Below are 27,564 nucleotides of genomic sequence, written 5' to 3' on the forward strand. Positions count from 1 at the left end.
CAAGAGGAAAGCAGTAAAAAAAATATCTTCAGCGACTCCTGCCTCCAGACTGTGGCCTCGCTCAGCTGCTGGGTTTTCCTGCCCTGCTTATTTCCTTGGATCCAGCTCGATGGTAATCTGAACTGAGAAACATGAGGCTGCGAGATTTTCTGCTCACTCTGCTGCTCCCGGCTGGCCTCCTGTGGGGGGGCTCATGTGCTCAGCGCCCAGAAATCATCACCCAAGTCTCCAGCACAGAAGGTAAGCCTGGAATGCTTTCCAGGGTGGTTTTTCTTCCCAGGATCAGCAGAGAAGCCTGACTGCTATTTCCCTCCAGACGGATGCCTCTGCTGTAGACACACCACAGATTTGTCGGGACGTTTGGGCTTGCTGAGGAGAGCAGTGTAGGATTAGAGAGGATCTGCAAGAAGTACCCTCTTTCGTGTTTTTTGGCTCTTTTTCCTTGGTTCTGTCTGGTCTGGAGTTACCCATAGCAGTGGGATGCAGGAGAGGGGGATAACAACGGATACCAATCCAGCTGTCTGAACTATTCTGGCTGGATGCTGGCTCTTAAGGGGAGTTTATGTTATTGCTCTTTCTTAAAATTGTATTTTTGGCAGGATGTGTCAGAAAATTTTAACTTTCTTATTGCATTGATTGCTAAACTGGTTTCATTTCTTTGAGTGGTTCCTGCAGCTGCATGTTATTTGGTATAATAAGTAGTATAGGTCTTGCAAAGATATCCTTTGAATGGAAACAGGAAAGAAAGTATAGGAAAGTGTTAAATTACACAAAATTATGTTTTCTGAAAAAGTGATCTTGCTTACTCTTGATGCCAAGGGGATAAAGATGTGAAAGTATTCCCCTTAGCCCAGATCCCAGGAGCCTGCTAAGTGGGAAATGGGGTGGGCAGTGTGGGAAGCCTGGGAGGGGGAGGCGATGCAGCAGGACTGCCGGCCAATTCCTGCCTCTCCACTTCTTCCCAGACTGCCCTGTGGACCTGTTCTTTGTCCTGGACACATCGGAGAGTGTTGCCCTGAGGGTGAAGCCCTTTGGGGACCTGGTTACCCAAGTGAAAGATTTCACCAACCGGTTCATTGATAAACTCACCCAGAGGTACATCCCCCAAGGGTTTATCCAGACTGCTTTGGGGATGGAGCCTGCTGCTGGGTGGGATGCTGAGATCCCCCTGTGTGTCTGTCCACAGAAGAAAAGAAGGAAAGCAGAGATGCTGGGAAGGGGGATGGGAGCCTCTCCCCCCTCTCCCAGCACTCAGCTGCTTGGTTTTTTCTCTGTCTGTGCTGACAGCAGCAGCGTGGCTTTAACAGGGCTGCTAGCACCCACCCTCAGGAAAGGGAGGAATTGCTGGAGTGGCAGACATGGCAGCCCAACCCCACCACCTCTGGGTGGCTATGTGGTTATTGTGCAGTGCCAAAGTGATGCTGGTCCCTGTGCTCAGGCCCAGAACCACCTGGGTGGAGGGGTGGCAGTAGGGCACCTCTGGGGTTAAATTCAGCACTCACAGGGTGAGCTGCAGAGCAAACCCTCCCTTGCCACTGGCACATCCTCGCTTTGGGTGCCCCTTACCCACCCCATTCCCCAGCTCTTTATCTGTCTTCTCCTCACCCACCTCTGCAGCCACCAACCAAGGTTGGACCCTGGCTTTCCCAAGGGAATGCCCAGGGATGCCCAGGAGCACCAAAGCTCCTGGATCCCAGAGGGGGTGGTGCTGGGCTTGACTGCGGGCAGGAGATCCATGGATGCACAGGGGCACCACAAGTGCTGGAGGCACATGGGTCTTGCTGAGCTCCTCAGGGCAGCAGGAGATGTGTGCTGGTGCCCAGAGGGGCACTGTGGGGATGTCCCAGTGCTGCACCAGCTGGAAGGGCAATGTCCTATCTCAGGAGGGTTAGGAGGGGGCAGCTCACCTGTCCATTGCCCAGGCAGAAGAGTTGTCTCACAAGGCTTTGAGTGATCAGGAGCCTTGTGCTTGGGAGCAACCTGCCAGGCCTCCATGAGTGCAGCATCACTCTCCCCTGTGTTCAGGCCTGCAGGCTCAGTTCTGCAGTGGGATAGAGGGAACAGCAGTGGACAAGGCTCAGGTGGCTTTGGGACAGCTCCTGATGGGCAGAGAGAAGATGTGCAACACCACTCTTTTGGGACTGGCCCCCACTTACTGAAAAAGAAATCACATCCCTTTGGGATTGGCCCTCATATCCTGAAAAGATCTTTTTTGGGGCAATGGCCAAAGCACAGGTGGTGTTTCTTTCCCAGGGAGTCACAGGTGCTGGATATGTCAGTGCACAGAACAGGGCTGCAACACACACGCACTTATCCTTCCCCAAGTCAGAGCATCCTTCCAAGGGAGGCATCCCTCTTTGATGTTAACACATCTGGCAGTGGAAAACCTCTTTGCGGGACGTTTCGGTGGTTACCTGCTTTGCACACACACACACCTGGCTATCTGGCTCAGCCCCTCCTGCCCAGCTCCAGCCCCTGGCACCTCTTCCAGAAGCCTCTCTTGCCAAGCTGTTTGATCCCTGCAGATGCCCACCCACTGCATCGCTTTGCCCTTCCACCCATGGGACAAGTTACCCTGGGGTCCCATGGTGTACTTTGCATGGGAAGCATGTCCCAGCTTTGCAGGAGAGCAGGGAACCCTGGCAAATCCCTGTTCTGCAGAGGATTTGCATTTGCTGTGCTGGTGTGAGCGAAGTGAACCCTGTGTCCTGGTGTGCCTGTGCAGGTACTACCGCTGTGACCGCAACCTGGTGTGGAATGCGGGAGCGCTGCACTACAGTGACGAGGTGGTGCTCATCAAGAGCCTCACGCCGATGCCCAGCGGGCAGAGCGAGCTGAAGAACCGCGTGTCGTCTGTCAACTACATCGGGAAGGGCACCTACACCGACTGCGCCATAAAGCGTGGCATCGAGGAGCTGCTCATTGGGTCAGGCGGCGAGGCTGCAGCGGGCACAGCAGGATGGGGGTGGTGTGGCTCTGGTCGGTGGAGGGTTGGGACATCCCTGTGCATTGTGCAGAGCTGTCCCCAGGCTGGGAAAAGAGATCACAGCGTGGGGAAAGGGGTGGCAAGTTGCTCCAGCTTTGCTGGAATGAGCCACGCCCTGACCACAGACTAGGGCACTGTCTGGGGTGAGTGTCCCCAGATGTCCAACCACTCCTCTCCAGCTAAATTCTTTCAGCGTTAAATCCTGTGTTTAAACCCTTCCAGTGGTTCCCATCACAAGGAGAATAAATACCTGATTGTGGTGACTGATGGACATCCCTTGGAAGGTTACAAGGAGCCCTGTGGAGGCCTGGATGATGCTGCCAATGAAGCGAAACTCCTGGGGATCAAAGTTTTCTCTGTTGCCATCTCCCCCAACCACTTGGTAGGGACCACACAGCAGGGATGCTCCTGGCAGGGGGTCACCAGTGGGACCATGGGACCCCCAGGGTACAAAGGAGGGGCACTCAGAGCCTGCACAGGTGCCCACAGGTCTCACTCTGCTCTCCCCACCCCCAGGACCAGCGGCTGAACATCATTGCCACAGACCATGCCTACCGCCGCAATTTCACTGCCACCAGCCTGAAGCCCACTCGGGAGATCGATGTGGAGGAGACCATCAACACCATCATTGACATGATTGTGAGCACTGTCCATGCCCTCCCCAGCCCGCCCCCTCCCCAGGCCCTCCTGTCCCTCTTAAATCCCTTCTCTTTGCTTTCTTGTCTTGCAGAAACTTAACACAGAGCAATTGGTGAGTGTCGCCCTGTGACTGAGCCTGTCCCCTGTGGGTGACCCATGGCTAGGGGGGCTTGGTGGCACAGCCCTGCCCTGCTGGCAACCCCTGTAAGCCTGGGAAGCCCCCCCCAAGCAGGGTGCAGGCTGACCCTGCTACTGCCACCTCCTCTAATGCTGTTTCCTCCTTCCCTCTGTGCAGTGCTGCTCCTTCGAGTGCCAGGTGAGTCAGGCTTTTGAGAGCCCTGTCCCCTTCCCTCTTATCCCTGTGGTCCCAGGCTGTGCCTCAGGCTGGTCTAACCCACACATCTCTCCCACAGCCTCCCCGAGGGCCCCCTGGACCTCCTGGTGACCCTGGCCATGAGGTGAGGGATTGGTTATAGTTGCATTGTGGGACTGGGACAGTGGGATGGGCTCACTGGGGATGCTCAGACACCTGGAATCATTATCATTCTCAGCATCACCTGTGGGGCATGGACCCACACCATGCTCCCATATGGCCAGCACCATCTGCTCCCTCTATCTATGGAGCATTTCTGCTCCCATCCTCCCTGCTCTTCTTTCAACAGGTCATCGTTATGTTCCTGGGGATGATTAACTGTGTTTCTCTCCTGTATTGCAGGGAGAACGAGGCAAGCCAGGTCTGCCCGGCCAGAAAGGAGAGGCTGGAGACCCAGTAAGTGAAGGACCAGCCCTGGTGACTCTGCACAGGGGCTGTTTTTTGGCTGCTTGTGGCCAGACCTCTCGGATGCATCCTCCCCAGCATCATCCTGTTTCTATGGGGTGTGCAGTCATGCATGTTGTGCAGTGGGGAGGCTCCTCCTCTTGCTACAAGGCTTCCTTGTTCCTCACCCAAAATAGCCGTCCCTCCTGCAGGACATGTCTCTGACTCATGTGTGCCAGCCCAGGGGTGGACTCTGGGCTCCCTCCTGCCTCCTCTGACACAAGCACAGCAGTGTTACAGGGAAATCTTTGGTAAATAACCTGAGAGCATGAGGAAACTATTTCCCTCCTCCTCCCTCTTTTATTTTACTAGGCACACTTATTTTTGGGAGGTACATTTCTCCCACACACCTAAGCATGCAGTTACCCGTCTTGTGTGCTCCCAAACTGGAAACCCCATGCCATGCATTTTTTCTTCCCAAGGGTTTTCTTCCCTTTCCTCCCAAATGGCATGTCCCCAAGCACCCAGTTTCCCTCACCTCCATGAAGAGCTGGAGATGGTGGAGGTGAAGGCAAGTCCTCTTGGCTCTCCACAATGATCCCATGCTCTCAGACTAGAAAAACAAGGAGCAGAGTTATGGGAGAGGCTCCTGTGTGAGAGAATGGCAGCTGAGTCCCATATCAAGAGTCTGGGGGGATGCTGTCCAGTGGTGGTGACTGTATCTGCATCTATTACACAGTGTTTCTGTCCCCTAGGGCAGACCAGGAGACATGGGACCTGTTGGCTACCAAGGAATGAAGGTATGTGGGGTTGCAGGCTCACAGAGGTGGTTCAGAGATGGGCCACGGGCTTTGTGCTGCCAGTGTTCTCATTCTCCCATTTCCCTTTCTCCCTTCCTCTCTAGGGTGACAAAGGAAGCCGAGGAGAAAAGGTGAGGACAGCAGGGATGTTTGGGAGAGATCCCTATGTCCCCATTAGTGGTTATCCTGGGCTGGCCCTGCAGCTGTGTGGTGTTGGGGTCTGCTATGCGCCCCCACATCCACCCCTCCTGCTGGCACTGCCTGAGCCAAGAACAGGGATCCAGCAGGATCCAGTGGGATCCAGTGGCGTGCAGAGGAGTGGTAAATGCCTGAGTCCTCAGACTGAGCTGGTGTGGGGACTGCACTGTGTTGGGGGGATGGGTCTGCTCTGCATAGACATCTGACACCTCTGTCCTTCCCTCTGCAGGGCTCAAGAGGAGCCAAAGGAGCCAAGGTCAGACTCTGCTTTTGCATCATTTTCCTCTGTTTGACGTTTGGGAGGCACTGGGAATTTGGGAATCACTTCACGATCCTGGTACTCTGTTTCAGGGTGAGAAAGGCAGGCGTGGAATCGATGGCATTGATGGCAAGAAGGTAAATCTCTGCTGCAGGGGACTTTGCTTGGCCTGAACACCCTGGATTTTGCCCCTCCAAAACCATTGTGGGGTCTGGTGATGAAGCCTGTGGGGCAGTGGGGTTCCCTCCCTGCAGGGCCATCCATCTGCCAGCCAGGGATGGGGCTGGAATGTCCCTTCCAAGGGTGTGGGATGATGGATGGGGTCTTCCTGGGAGTGTCACTCATTGGGGATCCCTGTTTTGGCTGCCTGACAGGGTGAAGCGGGATACCCTGGATTACCTGGCTGCAAAGGCTCTCCTGGATTCGATGTAGGTACCCTGTGGGTGCCCCTTGCATGCAGGTGAACAGCTCTGCCGTGATGGTGTGTGGAAATAGGGGATTGCTTGGAAATGTGTGATGCTTATATCCCAGGCATGGCACCTCGGGGCTGACCCTGGGGCACTCTGCCTCATCCTTGCCTGGAAGCTGTCCTCAGTTGCCCTGGGGCCACCTGACATTGCATTTTCCCAGTTTTCCTGCCTTTTCCATGCTCCCAGGATGACACATTTGTGCTGGCACCAATGTCACTGTAGTCCAGCTACAGCAGCCCAAAACCACCTTTTCCATCATTTTCCTCTGAGCTTCAGAAGTGTTTCAGCAATGTGGGTGCAGCATTGCTAGCACAGCTCCATGGTGCAGGAGTCCCTTCTGACCATATCCCTCCCATCCATCCCAACTGGGAGCTGCCTGCCAGGCTGCTGGGATGCTCAGTCCATGCCCAGTTTCCTGCAGATGGTGTCACCAGTTCAGGTTTCAGTGACACTGCCTTTAATTTCAACAGGGAGCTCAAGGCCCGCCTGGACCGAAGGGAGATCCTGGTGCTTTTGGACCCAAGGGAGCAAAGGTGAGTTGCTCTGCCCAGCCTCAGCTGAGGAGGGATGCAGGAGGAAGAGGTGGAAATTGCTTGCACTGATTGGGGGCAAGACTATCACAGAATCAGAATGGTTTGGATGGGAAGGGACCTTAAAGTCCACCTCATTCCACCCCCTGCCACGGCAGGGGGAAACTTCCACTAGACCAGGTTGCTCCAAGCCCTGTCCGACCTGGCCTTTTCACTAGAGGAGGCTCCCATCACCCACAGTGTGCCCACAGTTCGAGGGTGCCCACAAGCCTGGCATAAAGCATCCCTGAGATATCAGGGGAGTGCTGTGGAAAGGTGGCTTTCACTGGGAGTGGAGTAGGGAGGGATCTGTTGGGATGGGGAGACACCAAAACCCTGAAAGAGGCTTGGGGTGCACTGTGGCTCCTGACAGCTTCTGTGCTGTGGGAGCTGAAATCACTGCTGGATGCAGTCTTGATGGTACCTTGTGTTCTTGTGAAGGGGGAGCCTGGGAATGACGGAAAGCCTGGCCGACAGGGGATTCCTGGCAACCCTGGAGAGAAGGTGGGTGAAGAAGAACCCTTGTGTGAACATCCTCTTGCTCTCTGTGAGAGGACCCCTGCTACAGCCTGAGCTTTGAAGCAGAGCTTGCCCAAAGCTCTTCAAGTGTGCAGGACTTTGATCCAGAACTGTCTGACTTCTTGTGTGCATCCCCATGCCTTGCAGGGAGCTCCTGGGAACCGAGGTGAGCCTGGACCAGCTGGAGAGACTGGTGATGAGGTGAGTTCTCTACCCGTGATGCCCATGTGTGTGCTTGCTGGCCATCCCCACCCCCTGACTACCCCTCTTGTTTCTCCACAGGGTGCTCTAGGTGAGGATGGCCCTCCTGGAGAACGGGTAAGTGAGAGCACCTCTCACCCACCCCCAGGGCAGGGGCTGGTACCCTCTGGAAGAGGAGGAGGGGGCCTGGGGCTGAGCCTGCTCAGAGGTGGGCAGTGAAGGAGGGGTTTGGCCTGCTGGGAACAGGCCCTGATTTTGTGATGCCACCCTCTCTTTGCAGGGCAGCAATGGAGAGAGAGGACCCCCAGGTTCACCAGGTGACCGTGGACCGAGAGGACAGCCGGTAACTGCACACGCAGGGCAGCCTTCTACATTTGCTTGCAAGAGGGGTGATGCTTGGAAGCCGGGGACTGGGAATAGGTGTCCAGTAGCTAACTCCACCAGCATCTGGGCCAGCAGGCAAGCTCAGTGCCTTGACATTCCAGTTTGGGAGGGATCTGCTGTTGCCCCTTTATGCTGGCAGGTGATCACCAAACAGCCAAAATCCAGAAGAGAGCATGCCCAGCAAGCCAAGAGCAAGTGAACAGCTGTCAATTCCTTCCTCACAACTGGAAAACTAGTTAATGAAGAGGAAAGGGGCTGCGTGAGCTACCAGTGACTCGGGTAGGAGGGCACAGGTACAATCAGCAGCAGGGCAGCATGAGTGGGTATGGATGGAAGGGAAAACACTCTTCTCTCCCCTTTTGAGTGGGAATCACTAGGAAAGTATGTTTCCAGCCTGCTGGGGTGAGTCATCAAGCGTGAGCGTGGGAGGGACAGGCAGGAACCCTCAGCAGGCCAGGACAAACATGTGGCAAGCAACAGCCATGCCACACGTCATAGGGAGGGGCAAGGGGCGCTCTGTGCGGGTTGGGGGTGGTGGGAGCCAGAGCATCGCACAGCAGCATCCCATAATCCCGTCCACTGTTGCACCACTCATTTCCTGTCCCTGCAGCAAGGACAGCGAGGACCCAGCACCAGCTTGGACGGGGGCAAAGGTCTGCCTTGGAAGAGGGCAGCTCTGGCTCAGAGGGGGCCTCTGGCAGCCTCCCCCTTCCTGTTTACTGCTCAGGGAGCGTCAGCGTTACTGCACGGGGTGTGCGGGGCAGATGTGCGGGAGATGAAGGCATGCCAGCGTCCTGCAGTTAAATTGTTCAGCAGACGATGTGCTGCTTCCTTCCAAATTGGAGTCCAAGCATGAGGCTGTGCAACCTTGCCAGAAATGTCTCAGGGCCATTTGGAAATTGGGTTTTATATTTGCTGTTTGGCTTATGCATCTGGACGCTTCTAGGTTGCAAACAACAGCTTTAGGTCACCAACCTCTCAACTGCTTTCCCCAAATTCCTCTCTCCTCTGCCTCCCTGACTTGTTAGTTCCTGGCTATGTGTCTGGATGAGGAAGGTGCTGCAGAGCCAGCCTCGGCTTGGCAGTCACACTGCCCTGTTGAGATGCAGCTCTGCTGGATTTGTGGAAGGCTGTTCAGTGAAAGAGAACTGAGCCCTGTCCATGGGGTATTTCCTTCTACTGGAACTGATGGGGTGCAAAACCACTGAGACTCAGGTTTTCTGTGCCCTACTGTCCTATCAGTTCTCTGCAAAGAGCCTTGGCTCAGGTCTCTGAGTGTTAGCAAAGGAGAGGGGAGTGAGAGGTGAGGGTGTCTCTCTTCATCTGTGCCTCATTCCCATGGAAATCCCCTTAGCTCCATAAGGATGGCAGGCTGGAGGAAGGATGCAGGATCCTGAAAGCTGTGCTCCTCCCCATGCAGACTGCCCAGGGCAGGAGCTGCTCTAGAAGAGCAGCCATGAGTGCTGAGTGTGGCTAGTTTGGGCCCCGGGCCAGCTCTGTGTATCTGCAAAAGACGAATCTCTCCACACTTTTGCTTTTGTGGCACAAAATGGGTGGGAAAATGTCCCCTAGATGCAAGCTTCACACAGCCTTCCTCTTAGGGCTATCTTCTTGAATTCAATGTGGCCACACTAGCCTGTCTTTATCTTCCTCCATCTCTGACAGCTCCCTACTCAATTCCTGAATCTGCCTCAAATCCTTGCCTGTTTGGATGGCTGCATTTCCATCCCACTGTGGGTGCTGCACCCCTGCTCCCCATTGCACACAGGTCCCTTTGCACCCACACCTGCTCCTCTGTGTGTGTTTTCAGGGAGAGCCAGGACCACCTGGTGACCAAGGGCGGGAAGGACCCCTCGGTCCACCTGGCGACCAGGTAAGAGCTTGGTTTAACCTTCTGGATCTTGGATGGAAGTGTTTGGGACATCAGAGAGAGTGGGATGGGAAGTTTAATTAATGACACAGCATCTTGGGGCAACTTCTCAGCATCTTCTAGACCAGGAAGCAAAGCTGGTGAAGAAGGGCAGGGATTTCTATGAGAATCCGGGATATGAATAGGACCAAAAAAATGGAGACTTAGCTGCTGGGCTGGGAGCAGAACAACCTGCACACCATTTCCCAATCCCATGGAAACAGATGCCAACACATCTGACAGAACTGGAAACTGGCGAGTGCAAGATGCAGCCACACACAAAATGTCCAGGCCTGGGGCCAGAAACTGATCACTTCACTTAGGGGTGTCAGTGACACATCTTGTGTCAATGAGGATATCCTCACATGGCCCCAGCGGTATCCCTGACACCCTTGGCATCCTGCAGAGACAGCCTCTCCCAGAGCCAGTGTTCCTCAAGTCTGCTGACTGCAAGGTGTGACCCTCCTGCTCTGGGGTCTGCTTGGGGTTTGTGTGCCTCAAGGAACAGATCTCAGACTCCACAGACTTGCTGGAGAGCAGGGGTTGACCATCTCCAGCCTGAGGAAGGCTTCTGTCCCCTGCACAGTTGAAGGCTCCTTCTTCCCAACTGATAACTTGAGGTCTGGAGGTGTTGCTGGGTCATTCCTTCATGGCCATGGCACTGGTTGCAATGGCCAACAGGATCTTTGCACCTGAGCAAGCACACTTTGACATCACCCTTGAACTGGGCTCTGTAGGACAACTCACCTTCTACCCACACCATCGGAGTTTTGATGGATCCCAAGATAAAGGAATGTATCAAGATAAACACTCCCACACTGGCAGAGCAGGACTCCCACAAGAGGTGAAGCATGGAGGCCAGCATGCAGACAGATGTGAGACAGCTTTTAAACTCCTTTCTCCTGGCCAAGTGTTGGAGAGCCCTTGGAGAAGATCTGGAGTGCAGAACATGAAGGGGGGGCTGTTACATTCATATTGTCCCCAGCATGGGTGACCCCCATGTCAGACCTGCACTGTGCAGAGAGAGTTTGGCAGAATCCAGCTTGCTCAGGTGTCTTTTCGGGAGGTGGCCCTGGTGGGAAAGCAATTCTTCAGATGTGTGCATGTAACGATCCACTGATCAGTGCTGCAAGCTGGTGCCAGCAAAAGAGGCTGGGGCTGGAGCCCCAGCTGCCTCTACCTCTGTGTGGTAAAGGCACGTTCCAGATTCAAGGCAGGAGAAAGACCATGTAGAAGACAAAAATTTGATGCAAGCATAGTGGGGAGCCAGGCTGGGACAGATCCTACTTCCAGCCAGCCTTTCCTGTTGGGGAGGAAGAGGAGAAAGAATGGCATCTCCTATGGGCCACCAGTTTTCCCTCCCCACCACTGAACTTGAGTAAAACCCCTGTCAGAGAGGGAAGCATTATAAAAGCAGCTCCAGTGCCTCCCCAGGCCAGAGGCTGCCCCACTGCTCCCACCACTCCAGGGAGATTTGAACAGCAGTTGCAAAGTGAGGATGATTTTTCCATTAGCTGAGGAAAAATGCTTGTGTCTGTCCAAATTAAAAATAAATGTGTAATTAGGTTTGGGTAAGAGTGGGGCCTTGGCAAACACAAGTATTTTTCAAGCCATGTTATCTGCGAGCTCTGGACCTTGGAGTGTGTTTCTCTTGGCAAGGGGAAAGTGCTCCCGCTAACCTATGACTTCCTTTCATCCTGTTTCTATCTGAGAGAAGCTGAAGGCCAGCACGCTCTTTCCCTGAGCCTCATGGGACAGGTCTGATGGCCCTTCTCTGTTCCTGGCCATGGTGCCCATCCCTTCTGTCACGTGCTTGCTGCACCCAGAGAAGTAGTGGACAAGATATACTCACCCAAAATCCTGCATCATCCATCATAAACTCCTTCAAGACCATGAGGGATTTGCTCTGTGTGGTTGCAGTGAGGATGAGAGTGGCAAGTGTGAGCCAAGGGTGCCGTGGCTCCAGCCTTGGCTGGTGTGACGGATCACAAGTTCCTGTCCTTCCTTCCAAGATTTCTCTCTTCTGGGCTTTTGTGCAGAAATAAGGTCACATGCCTTGAAGCAGTTCAGTGCTCTGCACTGTGCTATTTCAAGTTTTCTGCACCCACAAGGACACCTTTCCTTGGGAGAAGGGTATGTATGACATGTATGGATGTTCAGCACCAGGTCTCTGCATCCCTCTGTCCTCTCCATTGCCTGAGGACTGGCTGCACACTCAGCTCCACTCAAAATGCTGCCTGAATATTTGATGTGATGGCAGAGCATCACTACCCACTCATTGTCCACCATCATATCTCACCTCCTGGAAAGCAAACCCTGCAAAGGGCTGTGAGCACTGAGTAGAAGGTGGAGGGGCTCCCTTGGGCATCTGCAGAGCTCTCAGAGAAAAGAGCACTCTTCCTGCCTCCTCTCCTGTCTCGTGGTGCCTCTGGCCAGCCCTGCAGCTGGTGGAGCAAGCAGCCACTGCCCAGATGGGATGTGGCAGCGTGACAGCTTTGGTCTGTTCCAGAAAACGCTGCCAGGGCTCTGCAGCCTCCCGAGAACAGAAGCTCCCCAGAGCCACCCTGGCTGGGACCCAGACTTGTCCAAGCCAGAAGGCACATGGAGGTTTGTGTCACCTTCAGGGTGATGTGCTTGCACCAAGGACCATCCTCCAGGGGCACCTGTGTCACAGCTGATGAGGTGCCACTGTGCCACACAGCTGTGCTTTGATGCTGGAAAGCATCTGCCCATCCTCCCTGGTCCTCTTCCCACCAGGTCCTCTGTTAGTGGGGTGAGCTCTGAAAGAGAGGGATGGCTTTGGGGGCCTCAGCTCCCACTAAAAGCACATGATGTGTGGCCCATACCTGCAGTGTTGCACCTCAGCTCAGAAAGTTTTTGGGTTTGGTTCATGCTCAGCAGGGATCTACCTTCCACAGGGTTTCACAGAGAAAATAGTGTTAAAGGAGGAAGGAGGAAAAGGAGAAGCCAGGCATGGCTCCTGAAGCACCTCCCCATCAGTATTCACCCTCATCTATAGGTCCATTCTGAGGCTTTCCAAGGTGGACCTAACTTGCCAATGGGCACCTCTACCCATCAAACCACAAAACAAAGGAACCAGCCCTTTCAGGGCAGGAGTGGCAGCAAGAGAAAGCCTCTTTGAGAGAACTTTCTGTGTTTCCCTAGGGTGAGCCTGGACCTTCAGGACCCAAAGGCTACAGGGGAGATGATGGCCCCCCTGGCAGTGAGGTCAGTGCTGCTTCATCATCGCTTCTTCTGCAGGGAGGGGATGCAGGGATGTGCAGCAGGTGCTGCCCATTAGGGCTTTCCCCAAATCCCATGGATACTGCAATGCTATTCAACCTATTGGTACAGGCTCCAGTACTGGCTTCCCGGCAGACACATCCAGGCATTTCCATGGGTCCTTCAGGCCACAGCTGCCTTTTCCCCCACCTCCCTCAGGTCATTTCTTGGAGAGGTTATAGCTACACCACAAACCACAGAGCTTCCCATCACGAGAGCTGGGGAAGATGCTGTCTGGGGGCAGCCACCTGAATCTGCCAGCAGCAGGTTTGATCCCCAGGGTGGGGAGCAAATGGAAGCCAAGCATAGCTGTTGGCTTACATAGAAATCCTAGAACATTTGATCCTAGTTTGAATCCTAGTTTGGGTTGGGACTGATCTTAAAGCTCATCCTGTTCCCCCCCCTGCCATGGGCAGGGACACCTTCCACTATTTCAGGTTACTCCAAGCCCCGTCCAACCTGGCCAGGAACACCTCCAGGAATGGGGCAGCCACAGTCTGTCTGGGCAACCTGTTCCAGCCTCTGAGTAAAGAACTTTCTGGCATCAATCCTCACATTGCTCTTGTATAAGCAGAACACCTCCACAATGGGCTCGTTTTGGTAGCTGGTTGCCTCAGAAGTCATTGTTTTCCCAGCTCATATGATGATGTGCAATGCTTGACTCCTTCTTCTGCCTCTTTCAGGGTCCAAAGGGATTGCCTGGAGCACCTGGGCTGCCTGGGGACCCTGGGCTGATGGGAGAAAGGGTGAGTGATACTGCTGGGGAGATACACTGTCCAAGGAGACCAGCATCCTGCTGCCATGCTATCTGAGGGGGTCTGCATTTCTTTATCTCATTTGTGTCTGCCTTCCTTTCCAGGGGGAGGATGGTCCTCCTGGGAATGGCACAATTGGATTCACAGGTGCCCCAGTAAGTTTTTTGTGCTGCCTTGAAACTGTAATACCATTATGTCTACTTGTCCAACCTAACACAGTTCCTTTTCTCCATCCCCAGGGGCAGCCAGGAGACAGAGGCAACCCTGGCATTAACGTAAGTGTGCAGCTTCCTCGGCTACACAGGATTTACCCTTGCTGGTGGTTTGGCACTTGGAACTTCTCCATCAGCTGCATGTTGGAATGGGCTACCTGAAGCAACCTGCATCTCCAGAACCCTCTTTTCTCTCTGCCCACCTCTCCCTGCAGTGGATGCTTCCAGTGGAAGTGTCCTGCTCTGGCTGTAACACCCAGGGGCAGCAGCTTGTGCTGGGTGCTCTCTGAAGCAGTCCCAGAGCCAGAGTTTGGGGTTGGGAATGTCACCCAGGGAGCTGGATAATGCTATGCTGAGGGATTGATTTAGTGTTGGGTTAATGTTTGGATTTGATCTTAGAGGATTTTTCCAACCTAAACAATTCCGTGATTCTGTAGCAGTGAAAGCCACCAAAGAAGTTCTCGTCATCGAGAGCACTGAAATCTGGTGCTGGGAGCCTGTGTGCTGCTCTCCACCCCTGTCCCAAACCAGCTTTCATGAGGTCACCAAATGCCAGCACCAACTTCACCACAATAGCAACAGCTAGTCACGCAGCAGACTCATCCATACTGTTTTTCAGGGAACAAAAGGCTATGTCGGACCTAAAGGTGATGAAGGGGAAGCTGGTGACCCTGGCAATGATGTGAGTAATCATGTGAATCCTCTCTTCCTATGAGCACAGTGCAGGAGCCTTGGGCAATGATGGGCCAGAGGTCATCAGATTTTGTAAATCTTCAGCCTTTGCCTCTGAGCAGTGACTGATGGATAGCAATGGGAGCTCCCTGCAGGTGTTCATTCTGTGTCTGACAGCTGGCAAACCTGCACATTTGTTAAGGTGAGGTGAGCATCACCTCTGCAAGGCTTTGTATGCTTCCAGGTGGCACTGATGATGATGGCACTGGTGATATGAGCTTTATCACTGGCCCATGGAGGGAGATTTACCCAGTGTCCCTTCCAAGTCTTCATTTAATTGGGTACAGCAACCTCAGATAACACTTCAGTGGTGAAGCAGGGCTCATCAGACATCTGGAGGGAAAAGTGTTGTGTGGGAATCCTTAAAATCAGAGGGTTTTGGTAAAGCTGCGAAAGGCAGGCCTCAGAGATAGCAGGACTGTGATTAGAGCTAAGCAGTAGCCATAAGATTCATCAGTAGAAAAGTTATATAAGAAGTAGAAAGTAAGGATGAATAGAACAATGGTCTGTGTATTAAAGCTTGGATACAATAACTCATTAAGCTACAGAAAAGTTAATCTAGTGAGATATTAGGAAGTTCTAAGCTTAATAATGGAGCTCTGTGCATTGTATTTTAAGGTTTAAAAGTAGGTGTTGTATTCTAAATAAGCAAGCATTGTTTTAACTAAAGGTACATGTGCTCATAGTGTTTGGATAGAAGTACTGTCAATATGCTTTTGTTTTGTGTGATTGGTCAAAAAACTTTTGAAGTGAGTTGTAACATTGAGTTCTTTGTCTGCTGCCAGGGATGTGAGCTGCTGGCATCTTCCCATTGTCATAACCATGTAATGAGAGTGATGCTGGAAGATAAACAGCTCGAGATGCATTCCCCAGCAGTCCCATCCCATTTGTGATTTGTTCAGAGACCCCCAGGCAGCACTAGTGCTGCCCCCTGACACACACAGATTTATGAGTTTTGGTTTTGTTTTCATTCCAGAACCTGACCCCTGGGCCCAGTGGCATCAAAGGAGCAAAGGGCCACAGGGGACGTGAAGGTCCTCCGGTAAGTAAGGATCCTGTCAGGGTTGGTCCCAGTGGCATGCATCCCACCATTCCTCCATCCATCCCTCCATCCCTTCATGCTCTGGGTGCTCTGGGAGGAACACCAAGCCATGCACACACTGTGTGTGCTCACTGCCTTCCCACCTATGTGTGCGTGGCACATATGGAAGTGGATCTCCTCCTTCCACCTCCATGCAGCAGCAGGGAATCATGCAAACAAGCAGATATTCCTTCTCCAAGCCCAGTGCAAGGGACAGCAACTGGGAAGCCAAGAGGCTTTTCACAACTCTGCATTACTTGGCAAGGTACCATTAGAGTACACCACAGATAGGACTGACTGCTCCTGTAACTCCTCTGTGCATCTTTTTGACAGGGACCACCAGGACCCGTGGGGCCTCCAGGACCAGATGTGAGTGGGGCAGGATTGGGGTGCTGCCTGCTGGCCTGCTCTATGCATTGCTTTTGCTGTTAATCAAACATTTCTTTTCCTCTGTTTTCAGGAATGTGAAATCTTGGACATCATCATGAAGATGTGCTGTGAGTATCCCTGTACCTCTCCTCCCACCCTGCTCAGTGCCTTGCAAAGCAAGAGGCAGCTGCTTTTCCCTGTCCTCAGGCAGTGAAATGCCATCCATGGGCATCTCTCCACTTTCATGAGCCACAATTAAGTGTCCTTGATCCACAGACCTCCAACTCCATCTCTAGAGTAGCTCATACAACTGTGTCTCACTTGTATGTGGCATAGACTGGTTTGTCTGTGGTTCTGTACAGGGAAAACATGAGAAAAGTTGTGTAGAAGTCCTTGAGTGGCCCATTTTGCAATGCTTTTTTTCCCTAAATATCATGGTCTAATATTCCCCCCTGGGAAGCGGGGGGCTGGTTTAGGGTGTCCTGCCATCGGGAGAAGCAGCACATATTTCCTGCAGAGGACTTCTGGCCCATGGCCAGTAATGAAGTGCTGGAAGGACACAGGGTACATGGAGAACTGACTTGAAGCTCTATATTCTGGTGATTTGCTTAGCTTTTATTTTTGTTTAAATAAGAATGCATCAGCATGTGCATCAGCAGACACAGAGCTGTGTGTGTGTGTGGTGCTCCAGGTCAGGGCATCACAATCTGAAATGGGAAAGAATCTGGGTATTTCAAGTGGGAGAGAAACCTCCATGAGCTTGGATTGTCCAGGCCAGGTGTCTGTGGGTTTGCAGAGACACAAACCTGCAGTCTGCATTAGGGTGTGAAAAATCCTTTTGTCAAGAATTTTAATGTTGTCTCTTTCTCTCCCTTTTCCTCTAGCTTGCTGTGGTGAGTGTTACTTGGCAAAGTTGCTCTGAAAACATTTGCTAGTCCTTCTCCTTCCTTGCACCCCTCCCCTCCCTGCTCTCACTACATGGAGATGTAGTGAGAGCCTTCGGGGGAGAACCAGATATGAGCTGGGCAAGGGAGGGCAAGAAGCAATCTCTGAGAGTGCCACACAGATTAGAGGCTGATGTGGCTGGGTTCTGCAACTGGAAAACAGCTGTCAAGGTGCCCTGTGTACCAGCAGGGTGGATTTTCTCTGCCCGTTTTACAGTTGGGACGTCTCTTCTGGGCACACTGTGGATCTAGTTCTCTCCTCTTCATTCAAAATCTTGTGCTGGTCAGCAGAGGAATGTGCTGGGCTTTATTCCATGATGCTGCCCTGATAGGTTGGGTTTGCAGTCCAAAAGCTTGACAGGAGAGCCAAGGGCACATTATATTCTTCAATAATGAGAAAGAAGAGAGCAAACTGAGTCAGCCTCCAGCCCACCAGTGCCACCTCTGTCCTGCTGGACTGGGTGAATGGAAGAAATGAGAAGGCTTATGAGGGAATGGGTTATGGAATAATTACTGGGTGGTTTACGGGTGCTCACAGCCTGAAAATGCCGCATGTCTTATTAGGAAGCAAATGCACATGGGAAAAATTGTAAACTGGCTCTCAAGTCTCCTATGCAGCTATTTTCCTGCATTGTTTTACACCGTGCTTTGGGGCTTAGGCACCCAGCTGGGCAGGCCTGCAGCAGGCATCAGCTACTTCCTTTAGAAATGCTTCCCTGAAAAACATGTGCTTCCACTCCTGTGCCTTGCTCCAGAGTGCACCTGTGGTCCCGTCGACCTCCTGTTTGTGTTGGACAGCTCAGAGAGCATTGGCCTGCAGAACTTCCAGATTGCCAAGGACTTTATCATCAAAGTCATCGACCGCCTGAGCAAGGATGAGCGGGTCAAGGTGAGATTTCCACTGAGTGCTGTGAAATCCTTGTGTGCACTCACTTATTTTTCACTGCAAGTGGGAAAATGGGGAGGTGCCCCCACTCCAAAAAGCCTCCACCAGGCTTGGCTTCAATCTGGGGGTGGGTCTTCCCAAATTCATAAAGTGATGGAGATTAGACAGCAGATCCTTGTCCCAAAATAGACATTTCACTCTATTTGGGCAAAAGAGACTCTGTTTCCTCTATGTCCCAGAGCAGATGGTGCATTGAGCATTCAATCAGCCTGATCAATCAGTGTCTCAGTCTCTCCCTTGTTCTGATGAGCATTTCAGGCGTCTGGAGTATGTTGGAAGTTTCCATCTCCCAAGCTTGGATTTAGGTCACCCAGTTAAGCAGTCTAATAAAAATTACCCTTGCAGCCCAAACCCAGCAATACTGTCCCCATAGTGAGTCTCTCAGTCTGAAGAGGGACACAAATGCTTGCTCTTCTTCCTGCCTCCTCTCTGGTAACCTGCTGTATGTTTTGTTTACCTCTGTGATTTGAGGGGTTGTTGAGGATCCAGACTTTCCTGAAGGTATAACCAGCCACATCTAAAGCACATAATCTGCTGTTGAATACTAGTGTGGTGGGGATACATGGGGCTTTTTGGATGGCAAAGAGCCAGTAATAAGCAGAAAAGGTAGAGCTGGGTAGCAAAACCACTGTGTTCGAAGAAAACCAGGAGTCTTGAAAACATCTTCTCATGGAACCATAGAATCCCCTGAGTTAGAAGGGACCCAAAGATCAAATCCAGCTCCTGACTCTTCACACAGGACAATCCCAAGAATTCTACCATGTGCCTTAGAGTCCAGTGGCTTCTGTTGAGACCAGTGAGCTGTGAGATCTAGGTTTGGGTCTCCTTTTCATTTACTCTCACCAAATTGGTCCCAATGTGCATCCACTCCTGGTGGGGCTCTGCCTGCCCAGAATAAGGCAGAAGAGAATCAGAGCCTGCATCATAAAGGCAGGAGAAACCATCAACAGGATTCTGAGACTCTGCATTCCCCTGAGGTATGTGCCCCTAATTGGTTTCTGTTCTGTCCCACAGTTTGAAGCTGGGGAGTCCCGAGTGGGCGTTGTGCAGTACAGCCATGACAACACACAGGAGCTGGTGGCCATGGGGGATGCCAACATTGACAACATTGGAGCACTCAAGCAGTGAGTCTGTGGGGTCTGGCCCAGGGGAACCTACTCACCCCCCATCCTCCATATCCAGGCCAGCAGCTCCTGCAGCTGCAATGATCTAGATGTCCTTTAGTGGAAGGTAGAGTCTGGTGGCATCGTAAGTGGTGCTGAGGCTAAAATAAGGAGCTCGCCAGTTTTCCACCCAAATCCTCATGTGGGGGTGTCTGCCTGGTCACAAGCCATGTTCTTACTCCTCCAGTACCCATGGGCAGGGCTGGCAGGATCACTGGTGTCTGTCCTTGCAGGGCAGTCAAGAACCTGCAGTGGATTGCTGGGGGCACCTACACTGGCGAGGCCCTGCAGTTCACCAAGGACAACCTGCTGCGGAGGTTCACATCCGACAAGCGCGTGGCCATCGTCATCACAGACGGGCGCTCTGACACCCTGCGGGACCCCACCCCGCTCAACTCCCTGTGTGATGTCACCCCGGTAAGGGCATGGGGGACCTGCCATGCGGCAGCTGTGTGGCACAGTGCAGGCTCTCTAGGCGTCTCCATGTCCTTGCTACACAAGGCTAGGGCAGGGGCACAGGTGTCACTAGAAGCACTTTCACAAAGTGGCAGGCATACACAGTTATGAATGCATTAGATGATGAATGCATCCAGTGATGGACTTGAACTTCCCCACAGGTGGTTTCCCTTGGGATTGGTGACATTTTCCGGAACCCTCCAAATCCAGATCACCTGAATGACATTGCTTGTTTAAGCAGACCAACCAGGCCAGGACTGTCCATTCAAAGGGACAACTATGCTGAGCTCCTGGATGACACCTTCTTGCAGAACATCACCTCGTACATCTGCCAAGGTGGATGAAAGGCAGTGGCTGAAGGCAATGGGAAAGGTGGTGAGGGATGCAGGATGCCCTCCGTTGTGTCCCCTCAGTCATGCTCTTAAACAGGGACAAGGGTATCTTGTGTCTCAGAATACTTTGTGGTCAGGTCCCCATCCTCACCTGCTGCAGGACATGTCTGTCCACACCATTTTTCATGCATGTTTATAGCCTTTGCACAGATGGCAAAGGTGGGTGTTCACCTTCTGGAGGGGAACTTCTGTCCCTTCTGTGGATCTGTGGGACAAGTGGTTTTTCTGGGCCAGCTGGTGACATTAATCTCTCTTATATTCTTAACAGAGAAAAAATGTCCTGACTACACCTGCCCAAGTGAGTATTGACTCCTCATGCCACGTTGAGGGGCTGTGGGTGGTGTGATAGGGGAAGTGGGAGCTTTTGTTTGTGGGGATGCACAGCTTGGACACCTCTTGCAATGGGGATGCTACTGGTCTGGAGAGGTGAGCAAGATCTGTCAGACACTCTCAGGGTCTCTCACACACACATACCAGCCCAAAGCAGCTGGGGAAAAGCATAGATGGTTGTTTCTCTGACATCTCAAACCTAGAGAGGAGGCTGTGAAAGATCGCAACCCTCCCAGGTTTTAGCAACTGACCTCATTACCTGCTCCTACTATCTAGTAGTGGAAGCATGAGCAAAATTAGTTCTGTGGCAGGGATATTGGTGAAAGGTGCTTGAAAAGTGAGAACAGGGGGGGTTTTAATGGAGTACACCTCCATTAAAAGGAGCATAATCAGTCCTCAGAATTTCCATGGAAAGAAGGGAAGTGAGGACAATGAAGTGGTTCCCCAGACACACAGGGAGAGCCACTGTGTTTAAACAAGAGTCACTAGATTATCTCAGCCAAATAAACATGTACAGCCTATCCTAAACCAAATAAAAGAAGGAATGAATGGGTGAAAGGACAAGTGTAGGACAGCACTGGGGCAGGGGAAAGAAAGCTAGCACGAATGGAGATTTCCCAAGTCTGACAAGACAGGAAGCCTGTGAGACAAGCCAGTGACTTCACTGGCTTTCCATGGAAGAGTCAAAGTGTAACAAGCCCTGGACCTTTCTCCTTGCAGTCACCTTCACTGGGCCAGCCGACATCACGCTGCTGGTGGACAGCTCCACCAGCGTGGGGAGCAAGAACTTTGAGACCACCAAGAAGTTCGTGAAGCGGCTGGCAGGGCGGTTTCTGGAGGCCAGCAAGCCTACTGACGACTCCGTGCGCATCTCGGTAGTGCAGTACAGCGGCCGGAACCAGCAGAAAGTGGAAACTCAGTTCCAGTACAACTACACGGTCATTGCCAAGGCCATTGACAACATGGAGTACATGAATGATGCCACGGACGTGAACTCTGCTCTGCAGTTCATCACAGAGATGTACCGGCGCTCTGCCCGCACTGCGGCCAAGAAGAGGGTGCTGGTGTTTTCTGACGGACACTCCCAAGGGATCACAGCCAGGGCCATTGAAAGGGCTGTGCAGGATGCACAGAAGGCTGACATTGAGATCTATGTGCTGGCAGTGGGAAGCCAAGCCAATGAACCCAACATTCGTGTCCTGGTCACAGGGAAGAGTGCAGATTACGATGTGGTTTACGGGGAGCGGCACCTTTTCCGTGTGCCTGACTACACCTCTCTGCTGCGTGGTGTCTTCTACCAAACTGTGTCCAGGAAGATAGCTGTTGACTGAGCATCTGGGTGGGTTTCTGCCAAGGCCATAGCTGCTTCTGTCTCACCTAAAAAGGAAAACCAACAAAGCAAAAAAAATATTTAACCTTATTCTTGACCAACCTGAGGAATTTACATCTATGCAGATAACCATAGTGCCACAGCCTGGCTGTACATAGTCCCTTCCCTTCTCTCTCTGCTTCATCATCTGTGTCTCTATTCTGTTATCCTCAAATTCCCTTGCTGCCCATGACTGCCTTCCCTCCCCACAGAAGGAAAATACAAGCACACCTAGCAATAAGCCATTAGAACACAAATACCAACCTCATCCCACTGTGGTTTTGCCAAGAATCAGGATGAGGGCTTTTGTACCACTAAGATCTAGCCTGGCCTCTTAAGGCTGTTTATTCTCTTTTGAGCTACCTTTTTTTTTTTTTTCCATTTCCTCTCTCTTTCACATATCAGTTGAGCACTTGCCCAGCTCATCATGATCCTAACCTAATGCTGTGCTTTGAGTGAAATATTCACACTTCAGCAAGCTTTGAGAGGGGATCGTTGTCACAGCTGGCAAGTTTAGTTCATATCTCCCATGCCTGGGGAGGAGGGAGGGCTGGACTGCACTACCCAAGCTGTGTGCAAGCGTGTCTGGCCTCCAGAGCCAGGGCATGGGACACTCACTTCCCAGGGCTGGGATAGAGGTGGGTGGTGAAGCATCCCTCAGAACTGATGCTCCCATTCAGGGCAGGGAGGCTACACACCAACCAAAGGAAAGATGGGCAGCAGCCTTTCAGGAGGGGGGAAACCCTTAAAAGAAGCAACATAACTGCACTCCTTCACTTCCTGATCTCATGGTCCTACAGTGAAACCAGGAACCTCATGAATAACCTGATAACTTGTTTTATGGGTCAAGCTCCATTCTGGAAAATCTCTCTGAGCCCAGCTAGTGGGATGTTTTTTTAAATTTTTAATTTTTTTTTTTTTTTATTTTAAAAGAGTGAAGCTGACTTATTCCCAGGAAACTCTCTTGGAGTACTGTTTCTATAGGACCACCTAGGAGTTAGGCACCTGGGCCCTAGGAAAACCCACTAACTGCACTATATATTGAATTAAGGCCTCATCCTCAGCCCAGAGAAGTCAAGTGAAAGGCTGCCATCATCTCCCAGGGTCTTTGACTCACACTCTAAGATATATTGACAAAGGTGCTATCACTTATGTGGGTGATGTGGACCCTTGGTGTTTACACAGTTGTTTCTGGTACCACACTGAAAATGTGGTTTGGCTGGGTGAGATATTATTTCAGCACTTCCACTGGTGCTCTTGCTATGAATTCATGCACTTCAGAGAAACCAACAGCGACTGCCAGGTATCAGGACCCCAAACTCTTTACCTTGTATCCAAAACCCCATTGTACCAGTTAGCTTTATTTTATGCCTGTGTTTTACTAAAATTGTCCACTTTGGAAATTTGTCAAATAAATTGTTTTCCACAATCTCTTTGGGTGTTTGTCTGACTTGACTTCCTCCCTCCCAGGTCTTGATTTTACATCCTAAGAGATCTCTAAAAGCTCCTTGGGACCCCACACATCTGTGTCCTGGGGCTTGTCACAGTTTTTCACTGTAGATTTCTGCAAAGTGACTTGCTCCCCAGGCAGTGGGGACATTCAACAGGACATTGTCTCATGTCCTCCTCTTAGTCATGCTGCCTCCTGGAGCGCTGGTGACACTTCATTCGCAGCTGGAAAGTCTGAGGAGCAGCTCTGGAGTGGGTCTGTGGGTGGCAGCTGTTTTTGTCAGATGTCCTGCTCTCCTCTCCATGGAAAGTCCGGAAAAAATGCCTTCATATTTGCCCTAAGAAAGGCAGGTTTTGTTACAGCTCAAGCAGCTCAAGAAGTACCTATTAATGGCTTGCCACAGTCCTTGGCACGAGTCAGGCATGGAGGAACATGATAGGGACAAGCCCTTAGGCTACACATTTGTGGCTAGGGATGCCCAGCCCGCAGGATGGGCTGCTGACAGCAGAAAGGGGTGGGAAAATGGGGCTTCTGCCCACCCCCTGCTGTATGTTCCCACTCACATCCCACCTGAGCCATATCCAATGCAGGGATGAAAAAGGCACCTGGGAAAGAGCTCCCTGTCTTTGGGCTGGTTTACAGCTTTTTGCTAAAAAAGGTTGGTGGCAGGAGGGACCTTTCCTTTCTCTGTTCATTTTCCCCCTCCACTCCTAACCCTGCCCTAGCATTTTCTCTCTGCAGAAAGGAAAAGAAGATCCCAAACCAGTGAAAAATGCCAGATTCTGAGCCTCAGTTCTTGAGTGTTTGTCAGCTTTCCCCATCATTTCACCATGTCATCCAGAGAAAAATCTAAATGTTCCCTTTAAATTCAAATTTGCCCAGAAGAATCACAATTTTGACCAGAACCAGGTGGCAAGTAGGCTTTCCCAGGAGACAGGGACCAACAGGAATTTTTCATAAGTGCCAGCACCTTGTGTGTAGCAGTGCTGCCTCGTCTCTCCCCTCTGTTGTGCACTGCTCAGGTAGGACTGTGGAAGCCCTGTCAGGTGTCTGGGACAAAGCTGGCCCCGATATGCTGGACTTAATTTGTCTTCCATTTCTGGTGATATTCACTCCCCTCTTTTCAGTCTCAGTTTTTGTGCTTCCATTACAGGGAAGGTCAAAATGCCTCTGTCTGCAGGCCTGCTTTATTAAGCTTCAGATGTTCTCCAGATGTTCTGCGAGGGGGTTTATGTAACAACAACAGAATTTGGGCCACATTTCTCTGTTTTCCTCTGACTAAATGCTCCTCATTTGAGGCCATGCTGATTCATGGCCCTTCATGGGAAGGTGATGGCTGGGGAAGGACTGGATTGCTGAGACCATTTTACCAGTGTGGTAGGACTCCTAGAACACACATCCAGCTGCTCTGGGATGATTTTGAACTGCATATTTAAGAGCCTTTCCTGTGCCTACAACTTTCCCAAGGAGCAGAGATCTGTTGCCTTGCCTCTCCTAGCTGTGACAGCCAAATAACTGAGTGTTCAAATGCCTCCTGCTCCTCTGTGGTTTGGGGCTTGCTTTAGTTCATATTCCCAATCATGCTTTAGTTTAAGGTATGCATTATTTAGTCCAATTGCATGGGGTTTCCCTTTAAAATAAGTAACATTTTATAAGAAAGAATCGTAGACAAACAGTAAAGACTGTAACCTATTAAGAAATATGGAAATATGGTGTTGACACACAGAAATCATTCTCAGCAAACTCAAGGCCATGGAGGAAGACCATTCCCTCCCTGCCCCCAGCACACACTGCCATCATCATCACCTTCCCTCTCCAGATAAAGGATTTAGGAAGCTGATGGCCTCCCATAATGTTGCACAGGATGAAAGAGTATCACCAAAGCATGGTGCAGCTTTGGGAGCCTTGCATGTAACAATTTTAGTTTTTGCAAATTCCCATCCATAATAAGGTCCCTTAGATTTTAGAGACCAATGTAATAATGGGACTAAATAAGTTGTTATGATCTGACTAGGCTGAGAAGACTTTAATTTGACAAACTATTATTTTTTAAAACTACGCTTAACAGTGCCTTCCCTGGTTGTCCCTAGGTATGCCCACAGGCAAACATAGATGCTCTACCAGGGTCTTGCTCCTCAAAATTTCTCCTCATTTTTATAGGGCCAGGCTGGATCCACAGTGTCTGTTTTCTATGCTTTTACACAGAAAATGTATATTGCATTAGCAGAGATTCTGGAGGATATATAGCAGGAGGGGGACTGCAGCCAGGTGGGCCTCACAAGAAAGGTGAGGTGTACTTCTGAACACAGTAAGGGGCCCTGTTTAATTTCTGTTTCCTTATTTTTCTTGTTTCTTTTAGTTTCTTACAGGTGTGGGCATCCCTGTCACACATGGAAACTACAGAGGTGCTCCCAGGAGCACGCTGGGGCAGTGACACAGCCCACCCACTGAGGGTTGGGAATGCATGGAATGACTTATTCCCCCCGAAGTATTGCTCAGCCCTTCCACCTGCTCATGGCCTCATCAGAGTAGTGCTCCTGGTCCCATCCATCTCTGCAGACACCAGCAGGAAACACTTCTCCGCTTTATCATCCCTGTGAAAATGTTGGCATTTAACATCCAAGCTGCTGAACTAGACAAGAATGCAGCTGGGGTGCCTCTTCTTGATGGTAATATTTTTAAAAGGGAAAACTGAAAGAAATAGCAGAAGCTAGAGGAAAAGCAGACCCTTCCTACCCTTTACCACGTACATCTGGAGAAATTTTTTCTTTTTTCTTTGCTTTTGGTTTTGGCACTTTATAGAATCATAGAATCATAGGACAGTTTTGGTTGGAAGAGACTCTGGAAATTATTTTGTTCCAAACCCCTGCTGTGGGCAAGGACACCTCCTACTAGACCAGGTTGCTCCAAGCCCTGTCCAACACTTCCAGGGATGGGGTGTAAATAACGCTTCTTCTTTGTTCTGGATCCCTGTAAAGGTCTTGGGAGATAAACTATTTCTGGAGATTAATTTCCTAGAGGGGAAAAACTATGCAAGAAAATTTGAGGGCCATCTATTGTTATGACATAATCTGACTTGACTGCACAAAGCTATAGCAGTCTTAGTACAGCCACAAACTCCATCCTCTAAGAACTTTTTTTTTTCCATAATCCAGTGGCCACATAAAAGATGCTGCCTCATCAAACTCAGGTTTCTTTAGTCACCAAGAATAAGGCATAAGGAGGTCATTAAGCCCATTTTCTACCTTTATGGTATGTTTTACCCCACACAGAGGTCATGTTTCTCCTTCCCTTCTGAAGTTATTTATCACCTGAGGTCCCTTACTTGTGCTTTTTTTTTTCTCTCATGACCTGACACTTTGTTCTTGGCTTAGGTGTCAGTAGCCTGCAGGAGCACAACAAGGTCAGGCTATGGCAGAAAGTCCAAAGGCTTGTTCCTTGATATTTAGACCTCTACCCATCATAAAGCTGGTGCTGGGACATGGCAAAGCCATTCCATGGAGCAGATTAAAAACCCAAACTAGACTTCTGGCAACAAAAACTTTGAGACAATTTGTTTTGCACAGTTGTTCTGGAGACTGGGAAGGGATTAAGTCACAAATTGTCTGTGCACAGGCACCTTTGAGGAAGGCAACCTCTGTTTTATATGTGGATTGGTAGAACTCAGCTGGAATTATCTTCAAGCTTCTGCCAGCCGGCAGCAAATAATTTTTGAAGCTGAAATTTGATCCATTATCCTAGAAAATATGAGACTCAGAGGGAGCTCCCAGTCACAGAGACGAGCCTGGGAGAGGCTTGACAAGAGGAAATAAATGGCATCCTTCTGCAGAATCAAGCTGAGGAGGAGAGACAACCTGCCAGACCTCATGGTGCCCACATCCCTCACATATGCCCTTCCTGGAAGAGGTTGGATGAGGCTTGGAGAAACCTGGTCTAGTGGAAGGTGTCCCTGCTTATGTCACAAGGGGTTGGAACAAGATGAGCTTTAAGGTCCCTTCCAATCCAAACCTCGGAGCTGGACTTTTCTCAGGATCATCCCTGCATATGCTTCACTTTTTCCTTTCGTTGAGGATGCTCCCTGCTGTCTGCCATGCCAAAAATCACTAGAAATTGGTAATTTAATTGCTAATCTCTCCTTGCCCTTTGCATGAGGGGTGATGCTCTTTGATGTCCTTCCTGCTTTCCAGAAACAAGATTTTCTTGAGTTAGGAGTGGGGGGATTAACTCCTACTGGCGCATTAAAGCTCAAGTGATGCTGCTCACCAGAAGGGGAATTCTGCCATGTCAGAAATGCCTCTCCTGCAGTCAGACCAAACCAAACCAGCCCACCTGCATGACTCATGCTGCAATCTAGGCATCTCACGGCCAGCCTTGGCAGCTAAAGTTTTTGCC

At 51.1% G+C, this 27,564-nt stretch overlaps 1 protein-coding gene across 1 annotated transcript; it reads left to right on the plus strand.

Moving 5' to 3' along the window:
* COL6A1 (collagen type VI alpha 1 chain) lies at positions 1–23,155 on the plus strand. The gene is made up of 35 exons (XM_054653051.2): positions 1–240; positions 966–1,095; positions 2,726–2,926; positions 3,209–3,368; positions 3,503–3,625; positions 3,717–3,737; positions 3,921–3,941; positions 4,039–4,083; positions 4,341–4,394; positions 5,138–5,182; positions 5,287–5,313; positions 5,610–5,636; positions 5,732–5,776; positions 6,014–6,067; positions 6,580–6,642; positions 7,120–7,182; positions 7,345–7,398; positions 7,480–7,515; positions 7,679–7,741; positions 9,593–9,655; positions 12,857–12,919; positions 13,657–13,719; positions 13,833–13,883; positions 13,968–14,003; positions 14,560–14,622; positions 15,649–15,714; positions 16,087–16,122; positions 16,214–16,250; positions 17,007–17,015; positions 17,822–17,955; positions 19,027–19,136; positions 19,409–19,592; positions 19,793–19,967; positions 20,292–20,321; positions 21,074–23,155. Exons 1-35 carry the CDS (start codon positions 132–134, stop codon positions 21,682–21,684), a joined length of 3,072 nt encoding a protein of 1,023 aa, XP_054509026.1. The 5' UTR covers positions 1–131; the 3' UTR covers positions 21,685–23,155.
* Positions 23,156–27,564: the final 4,409 nt, after the last annotated feature.

This window comes from Agelaius phoeniceus, chromosome 7, assembly GCF_051311805.1.
Source record: "Agelaius phoeniceus isolate bAgePho1 chromosome 7, bAgePho1.hap1, whole genome shotgun sequence".
NCBI lineage: Eukaryota > Metazoa > Chordata > Aves > Passeriformes > Icteridae > Agelaius > Agelaius phoeniceus.

Bases quoted from the DNA above. Each gene is read 5' to 3' on its own strand.
- COL6A1 (XM_054653051.2), top strand. From the start codon at position 132: ATGAGGCTGCGAGATTTTCTGCTCACTCTGCTGCTCCCGGCTGGCCTC. The intron at 9,656-12,856 runs GTAAGAGCTTGG...GTGTTTCCCTAG, and splicing joins TCGGTCCACCTGGCGACCAG to GGTGAGCCTGGACCTTCAGG. The intron at 20,322-21,073 runs GTGAGTATTGAC...TTCTCCTTGCAG, and splicing joins TCCTGACTACACCTGCCCAA to TCACCTTCACTGGGCCAGCC.